Source organism: Nuphar pumila, chromosome 13 (assembly GCF_984573655.1).
Source record: "Nuphar pumila chromosome 13, dmNupPumi1.hap1.1, whole genome shotgun sequence".
NCBI classification, from domain to species: Eukaryota; Viridiplantae; Streptophyta; class Magnoliopsida; order Nymphaeales; family Nymphaeaceae; genus Nuphar; species Nuphar pumila.
In genome coordinates this window covers 85254210-85268429 of record NC_143261.1, presented here as the reverse complement: position 1 = coordinate 85268429, position 14220 = coordinate 85254210, and the positions used below count along the sequence as shown (strand labels likewise).

The window sequence follows — 14220 nt, the reverse complement described above, 5'->3', positions numbered from 1 at the left end:
CATAAAAACTTTATGAAATATCTCAAATACAAATTTATCTATGCAAGAATCACAAGAAACCTTAATCAACATAAAATCAAAGTTTATTTATGCAATAACATGTTTAATCATGGTACACATGAACAAATCTACCATATATACTCAAATCAACTTTCTGTATCATAAAACATCAAAACCCCAAAACACTTTTGCCAAAACCTTCTTCAAAATGATTTTTGCGTATCCTTAACCAAGATCTAGGCAATAGCAAAATTTACAACATCAAGATCTATAAAGAAACACTAAAAAACGTCCTATATTCATTATACATGCTAACCAAACCAATAAAATACAAATATAAATACTCACATGATTTTTGCTTTTAGGGGTTTGAAACTAGTCTTTTCCAAATCGTTTTCTCAAAACCGATCTTCCAGACACCGTTTTGGGTTTTCAAAAATCTTTTTCATGTAAATTTAATAGTCATAGACGTTCCAGGCATAGATTACATGTAAATCCAAGCTCTGGATAAAAAAGAGGATATACTAATTCATCTCAAAATCGAACGCCATGAAAGTAGAGATTCCCTATTGAAAATGTGTTTCCCGCAACGATACCATCGCTTTTTCCTCCACACGGACCTCACTCCGGGCTAGTTTAGACATTCACCAAGGTAGTTGCAGGTCTCTAATGGAGGTCTAGACTACCTTTAAGGTTAGGAGGAAGAAGGAGATGTGAGGAAGAAGAAAAAAACAATGTAAGTTCTATTCTTCTTTTTTTTTTCTCCCTTTTTTGTTTTCTTAGAATATGTAACAAGGGGGGTCATGAGCCTCTCTTTCATATGCTTTAGACTCCTAAACCTAAATAAACTCTCAACCCTTTATCTTAAAAAAACTAATTTCTTAAATCCTTAATTATCTCTAAATTTTTTTCTAACTATTTAATTACTATATATTATAAACTATTTTGTCTTTAATATATATAACACATATAGTTATTTGACTTTAAAGTCCACACAAGAGGGTCGACTATGGGGGACGTCCCCTTGTGGATAGACCTCTCAAGAGTCCAATTTAGTTGGTCTTCTACCTTACTTTATCTTTTATAAATTTAAAAATCTTGATTTTCTTTTTCTTTCTTTATCTCTTTATTTTTGTTATTATTTAATATTTAATATTTTATATTTTTTTCCAAGTGGCGTGACCACATGTGGGGTCCATAATGGATGTCCAGCCCATTGGACTCCATGCCCATAATCAATACCAATTTTATTTTTAATTAAAATCCATGATTTATCCTTAATTGGATATTTTATTGGATTTTCTTATTAGATTTTAAATCCAATTAAGATCCAATCTACTAAACCATATCAAATCCATATCCATATTTAATTAATAAAACTCACATCCTAATGAGGATCCAAATTCATCTTAAATTTTTATCAAATTAGATTAAATTCCTACGTGTGATTAAATTCCAATTTCATGCCTAATTAAATTTAATATTATATTTAATTCAATTTATAATTTCAATCTCAAGTTGGCAATCAGATAAATTTCTAATTCTGTCAATTTAGGGTGTAACTAACGATTTAATAATTACCGAAAATCACAGGCATTACGATGTAAACGTAAATTATCATACGCATGCATATGCAAGTCTTGATTATTTTACAAATTATCGAATGTGTGCAAGCGTGGGATCTCGCACACATGCTAACGTAAATCATTTGATTTATTTTGCAAAACTTCAGGGCATGCAGACGTAAAACACTTGTATATAACCCTTTTTAAATAATCAAAGCAGAGGTACGCAAAACTACATACCTGAAATAAATGTTCAGGTTAACTTAAATAGGCGAGAGTACACAAAACTATGTACTCTGAATAAATATATAGGTATATATTTACACGTATAACAAAGCATCGTCCGCCAAAAGGCCATTATAAATAATGAAGAGGTATGTAAAACTGCGTACTCTAAATATATATATATATATATATATTTACACGTATAACAAAGCATCGTACGTCAACATGCCATCATAAATAAGGCAAAGGTACATAAAACTGCATACACAACAACAACAACAACTACGCCTTCATCCCAAAACAATTGGGGTACATAAAACTGCATACCTTAAATAAATGCTCGCGTAATTTAAATAGAGCAGTAGTACGCAAAATTGCGCACTCTGGATAAATATAAACGTATATATAGTTACACGTATAATAAAGCATCATACACCAAAAGTCCACCGTAAATAAAACAAAGGTACACAAAACTGCGTACCTTAAATAAATGCATAATTTTAAATAAAGCCAAAGTACACAAAACTGCGTACTTGAAATAAATGCATACGTGTGTGTGTGTGTGTATATATATATATGACATAAATATAAACATATATTAATAGTGTACAACCGTTATCATTGCATGTATTTTTCCCTACCTCGAAGTACATGAAATTTTGCGATGAATTGAAACGTAGGCGAAGGCTCGTATGTGCCTCGTAAAACTTACCATTCGAGTGCAGACATGTACGATTTTGCACCATAATGTGCGCTCGTTGATCGTGAGAACGGATCTCATCGCACCGAAGGTGACGATAGTTTAGTTCCCGAAGTGGTTGCGACTGCAAGGGGAGTGCACAATTCTCGAGGAGTGGTGCCGACAGCGGAGCCTACTCAGCCTGATGGCGGCGGCAGCAGCTTCCTTTTTTTCCTTTTTCTTTTCTTTTTCCTTTCTGCGCAAGACAGGGGAAGAGGCGATCAACTCTTATAGTTTTGCCAAAAAAACAAGCGAAGGGCATAGGGTGAGTGACCCTCTGTCTGAAGGCAAATGTGAAAGGAGGGGAGTTGCCAAATGCTTGGCCTCGGGTGAACATGACCATCAAATTGCACACAGGATAACACTGCACAAACAATACAACTGTGATCCTGTAGCCTACTTTGCATCGATCTACCCGAGTATTGGTAGATTCACCGATCTCGATCCTTGGTGTCCTAACTCCCCACACGACGTACGTGGTGTCTCTCATAACATTGAGAGAGGGAAGTCAGAGGAAGGAGGTGGTGGTTTCCGGCGACCAGAGAGAGAGCTTTATGAGAGAAGGGGAGGGTTATGGTTTCTAATGAAAAACCATGGGAGGAGAGGGGTTTAATAGCCTTCATGAGGTTGTAGATGGGTATTGGTTGGATTGAGTTGGGTCCATTTGGATCCAACTCAATCCACACACACACACACACACACACACACACACACACACACACACACACACACACACACACATATATATATATATATATATATATATATATATATATATATATATATATATATATATAAAATTTTTTGTGGTTGGATTTGGATTTCCAATTCAACTCTTACTTTAATGCCAAATGCATATATATGGGTTTGGTTTGAGATTGGGTTAGGTCCATTTCGGATCCAACTCTAATTCAAAATGTTGTAAACATTAAGTAGTGTGTAAATTTAATTGGGTTGGGTCCGAATGGACCCAACCCCCATATTATTTTAAATAAGACCCTCCTTGGGTCTTGTTTGGATCTTGGATCCAAATACCATATATATATATATTCACTTCTGTGAATTGGCTCCATCTAATGGATTTAAATTAATTTCTTAAAAGGACCTCTAACCATAAATATATTATGTGAATATATATACACACTTGCTTAATGGTTTAGAATCAGTCCTTCTATTTGGATCTGATTCTAAACCCAAAATGTTTCACCATTTGGATCCCTCTTGGATCAAACTTGTTATGAGATTGGATCCATCTAATGGATCTAACCTAAGTCTCAAGGTTTTGAGAAGTCCGGATCTCTCCCAAGACCCAACTCGAACTATTCTAAACCCGGACCGGGACCATCGAATGGATATGTCCTTATTATGGTGTTTTACAAAATTTGGATCGTTCTCTGGATCCAAACTCATTAAACTATAAGATCCAAATGGATCCTAGACATTTCAAATGCATAATTTGAACGGGGTTTCATAGGGGTTAACCCTAGTGGGTCCCCTATCGAGACCCAAATCCGGAAATGTTTTAAAAACCTCGTATAGGTTAACTAACTTGATAAACATCCAAAAGTTCATCGATTTTTCAGTGTCGATGAATTTCTCATGAAAATACTGGGAATAATCCTTTATTATTTCTGAAAAACCCAGAAAATTTGCGGACTTTAAGGAACTTGTACATCAGAAAGACTGAAAACAGACAGCGCATATAAACAAAAGAAATTCAAGAGTATAACTGGAATGAAGAAAAAGCTAAGGATTCTAATGGCATCTTCTATTGCAGTAAGATATGAAGTGTTGAAATTCAAAGGTTTACAAAAGCCAGACCAGCAGCCTTGCTCGAATGGTGCAAGTGCCAACAGCAAATGAAAACCAAATATGAACTAATGCCGCATGTAACTACATATTGAAGCGGAAATGATGACATAAAAGAACCTGCGTTGCACAGCCACAACACTTCTGCTTAACAAACTTGGCACATGACAAGATATTTTGAAGAATAAACAAGCCTAAGTAGATAAAAGTTACCTGGAATTCTCCAATCCCTGGGTATCTCCAACCATGCCTTATGGGATAAGATGGATACCGCAACTCTCCACAGGGACCTAAACCAATTTCAATCTCGGAAATAATACCATCCTCAAAAAACTCATCAAATTCTACACGGAAACTTCTCATGTAGTCAAAGTAAACCTACATGACACCAATCAAAAACAACAACAAAAAAATAGACAAATACACAGATCAGACCCTGCCAATCCCACATATGGCATGAAAGCCAAGCAGTTGAAGGTTGAAATAGAGAATATTCTTTTATATCAATAACAATGTAAGAGGAAGGCATGAAATTCAATTTATTTGCAATACATGTAAGATAATAATATCTGATGTAAAGGATATTCTCAAGAAGAAGCAAATAAGAACACTAAATACACTTTTCCCTTTAAAAGAAAATTCATTGAAAAATAAGTACGAAAGACATGACAAGCCATCACCAAAGTAAACTGTAAAAGAAAGGAGGATCAGACTACTTTAATTAAGAATTCAATAATTGAAGCAATGAGACTCTCACTAAGTCCACATGGTTGCAGTGATATCACACTGGAAAAAGTGCAAGCAGCAGTAAAGCAACGTGTAAGAAAAGCAAATGCCAGAAATATAAATGGAAAAGTCAACACATATATGAATGCCAAAGATCAGTACCTCTACTGCCGTTCTGCCTCTTAAAACCCTCTCTTTGTCAATTCCCCAAGAGAGGCACTCAGGGTTGCGTCTTCCTTCATGATCCGTGAAAAATATGTCCGGATTTGACCTTCCAATTTCCACTATCCAGTGAGGCAAGGGAATGCACACATCATCACCAACATTACCTCCACATTCATGAAAGGACAGAACTACCTGCAGCATTATCAAATTGGAAAGATGTGTAACGACTTGGAAGTAGCAAATTAGGATCAATGGATCTCTCAAAAAAAAGGAAAAAAAAACACACATATAAAATAGCTATCAATTAAGATTATATGAAACATTTGATTACAAGAAAATTTATTGAAATGAGCATCTTCTCTGCTGTTCAACAAATAGAGGTATCCATTTTCTTCTTCCTTTTTTCCCTTTGAAACAACAAATTGGAAAGTAATTGATCCATCTATCGGGCACATGGCCACCAACTGGATAAGAACAGTGATTGACTTTGTAAACTACATGGAAAGAATTCCTAACTAAGAAATCCAACAAGCCTGTGATAGCAACCTAATTGCCTTTTTCTTCTTTCTTGTGTACTCCCCAAACCAATAAAGAGAACCAATTTCACTAGTCTTTGGCGCAACAATTAACTCAAAAGTTTAAAAAACACAAGCAGATCTACCCATAGTCAACTCCACATCTGTTTTACACATAAAGTATACAACTATTACAAGGCCTCACACTCTGTGAATGGAATGAAGTCTGGCTTTTAGAAAAATTGTGCCATGTTAGCTTTTTAAGCAAGATTTGAAGGCATACACAAGCAAAGAAACTCGCTATATGCATGTTCTTTAGTTATATTGCAAAAATATGCTTTGTTTTGCATCTAATTTTAAGTTTTGGTTTTCAGTTTTCTGGGCGGACCCCCACTTGCATATGGTAACTTTGAGTCTGCATGTGTTTATGTGCATGTATGTCTATGCATGAGTGCACGTATGTGTGCGCATGTCTTGGTGCATGCATGCATTTGAAGGAAGACACAGACTTGCACACCAATCTATAAAACTAATCTACATACATACATACACACACACAGCATTTTGACACATTGGAGACCATGGTAATCATGGCTGTAAAAGACCGTGTATCATGCAATACTTTATGATACCACAATTATCCATCCAAAACCAATATGATACACCCCTGAAGCTAGTTTCATGGTTTCAACTTTCAAGGCTATGTTGGTGTTGTACCATATATATCATATGATATAGTACCAGTGCATTATGTGATACCATTATGCTGAAACTCACATTCTTTTGAGGTTAAATTGTTTTTTTAAGAGGTTTGGAAAATTTTGGCCAGAACTTTTATGAAGTTTTGACCCCCCAAACACAGTCTAACAATTTTTAATGGTTTGAGTGAGAATTGGAAGCTCCAAGAGTTGCAAATTTGGGAGTTTTTTTGTGCATTCTATCCTAGATAGCGATTTTGCACGAAAAAGGAGCACATTAACAATCATTTGAAACAATGGAAGGTCAAGTTCACCACTTTCATTCTTTTTTTGGAGGCTTTAAGGTGAAAAAATCTCTTTTCCTTAGCGATACAAGATTTTGAAGTGGAGTCGATTTCCAAGGCTTTGAGGTAACTCATTTCATTGTTTTATGGCATTTTGTCTTTGTTTATTTAGAGTTATCAATGAATGAAAGAACGAACATGAATGCCCCGATGTGAAAAATATTGTGAGCTAGATGCTTCTGAAAAGTTCACATGGTTGTCAGTTTTATAGGTGCATGATTCAAGGTGGGCTCTATAGGTTCAAATATCATATTGCAGGAACACGAGAGCTTCATACAACCATGATGTTCCCCTATACTTCAGGCAGCTCTCGTATTGACAATTCTGTTAGTTTAAGAGAAGTAGATGAAAGAAGGGCAGGAGTGTGCCGCCAAAGGCACAGCTTGTAAAGCCACTGCCAGAGGTCATCCTGAAATGGTTGGCTGATGAAGATCCATCATCATGAGCTGTGAATAAAATGTTAAAAACTTTGATTCCAAAATATAAGAAGTAGCTTAGTCTTAGGAGTAGGGTTTAGAGTTGGATGAAATTTTAGGAAACTAAATTAATAGAATATTAGAGTTTAGGATCTTAGATGAAATGCTTTATATTTTTTGTTTGAGTAACATTTTTTAGATTTTATTTTGTTTGAGAATGTGGATTGTAAAACTTTAAGTCTTAAATACTTCAAATTTTTTTGTATTTGCTTACGTATCTTTGCATTGTATTGTGACTTATTAGCTTGTCGTACTTATTACTGAATGAATTGATTAAAACACCCTTAAAGGAAATGGCCTTTTCTGAAAATTCAAGGTTACTTTTTGAGGTATATATTGCATCATGGTTTTGGAAAGAAACAAAGAAACACATTTTACGAAAACTAATAAGTACTATACAAATTTGAATTTATAAAATGAATGGATTTTTTTATCCAAAAAAAAAATAAACATGTATTATAAAAATGTCATTGCTTTTAATGGTGTTTTGGACATTTCAATAAGCTGAAAAACTAGTGTTGGCATAACTAGTTTAATGTTAGTCTCTCTCTCTCTCTCTCTCTCTCTCTCTCTCTCTCTCTCTCTCTCTCTCTTTTATATATTATATTATATTATATTATATATATATATATATATATATATTGCAGGAGCTTCATTCAACACAGAAAAAGTACAGGAGACAGGGCATGAATGAAATGAAAAGGAAGGAGCTAGCAGTTTTCTGGGAATTCTTTCCCTTCTCTTTTTTTATTTATTTATCTTTTGGTTGTTCTCTTAATTATCTATTTTGACAGGGAAGATCAGGTATTTGAATAATTTATTGTCATGCAGATATCCCTGGAAACACCAAAGGAATCAAATAGTTCTTTTTCCTAAATATCATTAATTGGATTGGACCAACAGCTAGCTAGCAGTACAGTATTTTTTTTCAAAAGCAGCAGCCACACATCAGTAAGAGATCAAAACCTGCAATTTAAGCTTCAGGTCGCGTATAATCTGGAATAGCCTCTTATAACCATGCCAATTGTACTTCTGCGGGGAATGGGCTTCCACGATACCCCACCAGCAATCAACCATAACACCATCAATATTAGCAGACTTCAAAGTTCTCAGCTGCTGAATTAGACCATCAGGATCAACCAGCTCACACTTTAAATTGATAACTCCAAGCTTGTCATTTTGCAAAAATGGTTGAAGAAATCAGAAGAATATTTTGAACTATAAAGTATTCATCTGTTTTTGTCTTAAACATATACAACTTACAGGTAGCATCACATAAACTGGAACATATGGTGTGCCAGCAAAATCACACTCCTTAACCCTTGGAGGTAGTTCCAGAATCTAGAGAACAGAAAAAGAAAAAAATGAAGTACTTAAACAGTAAAGTGCTACTAGTCCACAATAGCAAATATTATAAAATATCAATGAATTACATGATCAGGCTAGATAAGTAGCTAGTGAAAATAGCTTATGTTACTACAGCCAGAAAAATACCAAATCACAGAGCATGAAGAAATTATGTAACTTCAAGAAGGTATTGGCATGCTAAGACAAGACATAATCACATTAAACATAAAATCCATAATAACTCTGTATGCTTCACCATCACTGTGAATTACAAATAGAACCTGACAAAGACATAAGTTCATCCACTAGTTGGCAAGAACTACCACAAAATCTTAGTGGAGATTTTCCTTCAAAGCCTGAACTAGAAAAATGATGTATGGACTCATAACATACAATTCACTATTCAAAGCGAAAAATGAACATATCTCAACCTTTGTTAAAACTTCAAAGCTTACAGAAAGAAATTAGAATTCTATATTACTTCCCATTCACATCCACAGTTGCTTCCTACTTGCTTCCTCCTGACACTTAAATGCCTCATGCTCCATGTGTCAGTAATTTTTAAAGACTCGCATCTTGCGTCCTACTTCATGCATCTCTTCTCACACCCACTTCTCACTTTGACAACCATCAATAAAACCATACATAGAAGCCTACTGTACCATACAATAGCTTCTAGGATGACTGTGGATAGAAAGTTCTCATTCTCAAGAAAAATCCACCAACCATTTGTCAGCATGCATAAATCAGACATGATATAGTTCCCATTATTTTCAACAGTAGATTAAATTCAAAGTGATGACGGGTTCAATCACGCTCATATTCATCCTCATCTTTTGCATTATAAATAAACATTTGTTAGTCATTCAATTAGAGGAACCAAAAGATAATCAAGAAAAGGGGTTCAAAATGAAGGTTCCTGCAACAATATCTTGTTTGAAATGAATTCCAGTTGTTAATGCTTGTTGATTCCAAAAAAATGCACATAACATATGGTAATTACAAACTTTATTATCTGAGTCCTAGTGTTAATTGCAACACATTGTGGCAAGTCATCTGAAAAAAATATTAAAAGCATTCAGTTCTATGTCGCATGGATACTTCATTTCTACTCCCGTTACATGCCCCCTTATATACTAGTCGCATTGAAAATTTCTAAAAATGGCCATATTCCAATATCTATAGCTGCATCCGTGTGACATAGACTATGCGTAAGTGTGTCAATGAGCAGGCATCAAGAAGCCAAGCTTGTGAATAAGCTTTCAAATTTCAATGGTTAACTGTTTGCACTCTAAAAGGCAAGCCATGTTTATCCACGGATTTCAACTACCTCAAAGCTTTCTCTCCCCAGGATATGCATGGTTGCAAGTATTTCAATATGATCATTTACATGCAAACAGAAAGCTATCTGCATGTAGAAAAAGCAGCCTTATTGGTACGCCAAATGATGCTATAAATCCAACGTGACAACACCTTTCATGTGACACCACACAACTAACGCATTAAAAAACAGTACATACAACTGTAAACTGACGGACCTTGTAAACTGACGGACCTTCCTTCAGTAGTTACCTTTTGACAAGAAAAAAAAAAGCAAAAGAAAAAGTAGGTTATATTCAAACCCTCCTTAAATCAAATTAAGAGAATCAACCTGGAGAAACTTCGACTCAGCACAAAAAAACAATTCCTTTCGCGGGGATAGTTATCAGTGCAACGAGTAACAAGGATCTATGATATCAAACATCAATTTTGAGTGCAAGGCAGACTCATGGAAAAATACCTGAAGCATGGATAATCATCAACAACTGGGCAAAAGTTTTCTAACCTCCATCACCCACCAGTTACTGTTAAGCAAGCTGGGAACAACAATCACCCTCAGAAAATGTACCAGCAACAAAGAAATATTTGTCGCCGGCTTCAAATGACTAGTGAAATTATCTATACTATGAGATATGAAGTTCACCTATCCACAAGAATTTGGACTAAAAACACAGGCAAAAATCATAAAGACTACAAGCAAGCTCAGAACACAAAAGCCAAAGACTAAGGACGCATCAAATTTACCTGCTTATCATCGCCCTCCAAGCAGCCTCCCAACAAAGGGGAATTATCACCTCCATCCCCCATCATAGCTCCGGGTCTAGGCCTACCACCAGATGGCCCATCAAAGGAAGAGGAAGCCGTCGGCATGAAGACGCCCTTCAATCGGCACGGCCGATACTCAACCGAGCTCCTAAATCCGGACACCCCTCTGAGAGAAGGTGAAGGTGGCGTCTGCGAGGCGACCATGAGAGGCGACGTCACGGCAGCTGGAGGAGGAGCAGCGGGCCTCGCATTCTGGAAAACCAGAGCATGAGAAACACCCAATTTCATTACAAACCCTCAGGTGCCAACGATAATTCAAGTGAAGGAAGAGAATCCAAAGGTTGGTGGTCGAAAACTAGCGAATTTCGGAGGCCAGAGAGGAAATGAAGAGTATCACAAGATGGGGAGGGGAGAGACGAGTCACGGGTAACCAATAGAGACAAGATACACAAAAAAGACAGAGAAAAAGACCTCCGAAGGAAATTGGGATCCCCAAATCTGGAAATTGCAAGAACAGAAAGACACGTTATCAGGATGGCTGCCAGATGCAGAAACGGCCGCGTTTGGAGGTTAACTCCTACGCCAACCAAGTTCACGTTTTGGCAAAATCCCGAAGGTCAAGGACAACGGTTCCCAGGACGGCAACTTGGTCAGTGAGTCTGACTCGCCAAGAGACACGGCCAGCACGAGACCAGGCCACTGTCACCTTCACGAGCCATTCCGAACCCACCAAGTCTAAGCAAAACAGGCGTGTAGCGCTCTAAGCTTCTCCCACCACTGACCCACGCAACACCAAAAATCTGTCATAGTCAAAACCATGCTGCTTAGGCGACTAGACCCACATTGACCCGACCATCTCACCAAGCAGACTGACCAAGTTGACGGATGCCCGACCAGCATTTTCCAAGTCAGCGACAACCACGGTCAAAAGAACACACACGCATCCAACTGAAGCAAAACCCACATTGACCATCTAGATCAAGGCAGTCAAGCCGACCAAGGTCCAATTAACCAAGTCAACTAACACCAAGATATCCCCAAACTAGACACACAGTATACTACTAAGCTTACCACCACAATTAACCCACTTCCACAAAACTCAATCCAGGCAAACAAACACTATCACAATTCACCCAAGTCCTTCTAACCATGAAACCAAAACTAGACGGTTTCTAGCAGCCCAACTCAGATAAAGCCTTTACAAAACCCACACCAGAAGCATCATATAGCAATTCACTCATCCTACAAAACCCACACTACATACATTCACGCCCCCATTCAACCTAGCCCACACTCGACAGCACCCACCTGAGACAGACACATGGCCCAGTCGCCCCAAGGACCACAAGACCCACCTAGGGGGCCTAAGCCTATGACACGAAACCACTCAAAGACACGACACCCCCAAAAGACAAAAAGAGAAAAGAGGCAAAGGGAGAGAGAGCTTTTTAACTATTAGACTAAGAGCAGCGGAGAGAGAGAGAGAGAGATATTAAATATTAAACTAAGAGCAGCAAAAGGCATAGTCCTCAACCCAGAGAGATGACACGACACCCAAAAGACAAAAAAAAAAAGGAAAAGAGGCAGAGAGAGAGAAAAGTAGAACTATTAAACAAAGAGCAGCAAAAGGCATAGTCCTCAACCAAAAGAGAGAGAGAGACATGGGGTGGTCTGGCGGGGGGGAGGGTGGTGCCGTCGGGGAGCACCATCCAGCCGGCCTCCCGAGCCAACGCCGAGATCACGTCGTTGATGTCCGCCCGCACCCTCAGGTTGTAGTTGCCGTGCCGCCTGAGCCCCGACAGTATCCTCGCCGTGATCGCCCGCCGGTGTCTTTCCCTCAGCTTCGTCCGCTCCTTCTCCTCCTTGGGCCTGCACCTCCTCGCCACCCCACCGCCACCACTACCACCAATCTGCACCTCCCCTCCACCACCACTACCCTGAACGAATCCACCACCACACTGCTGTATCTGCAACTGCTGGAAGTGGTGGTGATGCTGCCCTGCTGCCCCGCTCACCCCCTCCATCTCCATCATCATCATCCTCTTCTTCTCCACCCCGTCTTCGTCGTCGTCGTCGTCGTCTTCCTCTTCCTTCACGCCCATGTCCATATCGTCGTCCTCTTCCTCTTCCTCATCCTCCTCCTCATCGTCCACCATCCGGGAACCTCCCCCCAATTTATTCATCTCCCGCGCCATCCTGCCTCGCTGCAACCCGTCTCCTATCGGATTTTCGTTGAGACCTTCAGCCCCATCAGGTTTCCTAAGACATCTACGCGAATCCCAATGCGTCTCTGAGAATTTGGTCCTACAGGCCGAGATTGAGGGGTTCTTTGAGTTCTGGCACTCGTTATAGGTCGAAATTAGAGTTTAGGCGAAGTGAATGAAGCCCAAAATTAGGTTTTGGGTGCATCTCCTGCAGAAATATGCAGCAAATTAGGGTTTTTCAGAGCTCTGAATCAGCTTCGTCGGACGGAAATTGGGTTCCGTTATCCTAAAGCTAAATTTAAGGAGACGAATCCCGGCAAAGGTTCGAAGACGACTTACCTCTTCCAAATACGCACTCCGGCAGGAAAATCAAGTTAGATGCTCTGGAATTCAATTCTTCGGCGAGTTTCCTGCAGCCCCCAAACGGCCGAACACTCCGGGGTTTTCTAAAATTCCAAACCTTCGCTCATCCAGCCAAAATTTTCACCCGACCTATCCTTTTTCCAGCCGCCGCTCCCCGTTTTCCGGCGGGGAACGAGATCAGCCCTCCACCCTCCTTTCGAAAACTCAGGACATGAAGAAGAAGAAGAAAAGCGAAATCCCGACCTACAAGACGACCGTCCCTGCAATTCCTCCACTTCCCGGCGCCCAATTCCGCCGGTGCCCAACTTTTCCGGCGACCGCTAACCCTTCAGGAGCGTCATTCCACCGACCGATTCTCTCCGCCTCGTCGATACCTCCCCCGGAAGCGCCCACTCCCGCTCGCCGGACGGCCTAAATCCGGCGGGTGGAAGAATCTCCGGCCCGCCGTAGCCCGAGGTTCTCCAGAGAGATCCGGGGCGCGTCGGGCGGGGCTTTGCCTGGGATCGGTGCTACTTTGGCGGTCGAAAAATGGCGTTTTCCGGCGAGACGAGACTCCGGCGGGTTTTAGGGAGGCAGGGAGGAGAGGGACAGAGGAGAGAGAAAGCCATTCTTGTGCGAGCCTGCGAATTCTAGGGTTCCCTCGTGTGCGGCCGTGCGAGGGCGGCCATTTTAACACGAACGAGATGCGTCGTCGGCACCCCGGGCATCCGACGGTCCAGGACGTGACACGTGTAAAACGTTTGGGAAGGTTGCGATCGTGCGAATGGCCTGAGATCCTGAGTGTAAGGATGTCAATGGGTTGGGTTTGACCCGAACCCGACTCATACCAAACCCTATATGATAAGGGTTTGATGATAAATAAGAAGGTCCAATTACAATTCAGGTCGGACCCAAAAGGTCTGATTAATATATGGAATCAGGTATGGTTAGTGAAATTTCATATCAGACCTGTGCCCGAC

General features: G+C 39.5%; 1 protein-coding gene across 2 annotated transcripts in view; it reads right to left on the bottom strand.

Annotated features, from left to right (window-relative positions):
* The window catches only part of LOC149818962 (beta-amylase 2, chloroplastic-like), a 32841-nt gene extending 18938 nt beyond the window's left edge, over window positions 1-13903 (bottom strand). Inside the window, exons 1-7 of one of the 2 annotated variants that reach the window (XM_089984877.1) lie at window positions 13238-13903; window positions 12338-13106; window positions 10674-10946; window positions 8526-8603; window positions 8229-8432; window positions 5227-5421; window positions 4552-4716 (exon numbers count right to left, since the gene is read on the bottom strand). In XM_089984877.1, coding sequence (XP_089841003.1) covers window positions 4552-4716; window positions 5227-5421; window positions 8229-8432; window positions 8526-8603; window positions 10674-10946; window positions 12338-12889 — 1467 coding nt within the window. In that variant the 5' untranslated portion in view covers window positions 12890-13106; window positions 13238-13903. The remainder of the gene's footprint in view (window positions 1-4551; window positions 4717-5226; window positions 5422-8228; window positions 8433-8525; window positions 8604-10673; window positions 10947-12337; window positions 13107-13237) is intronic. The other variant, XM_089984878.1, reaches the window with a different exon arrangement.
* Between the last annotated feature and the right edge of the window lie 317 nt (window positions 13904-14220).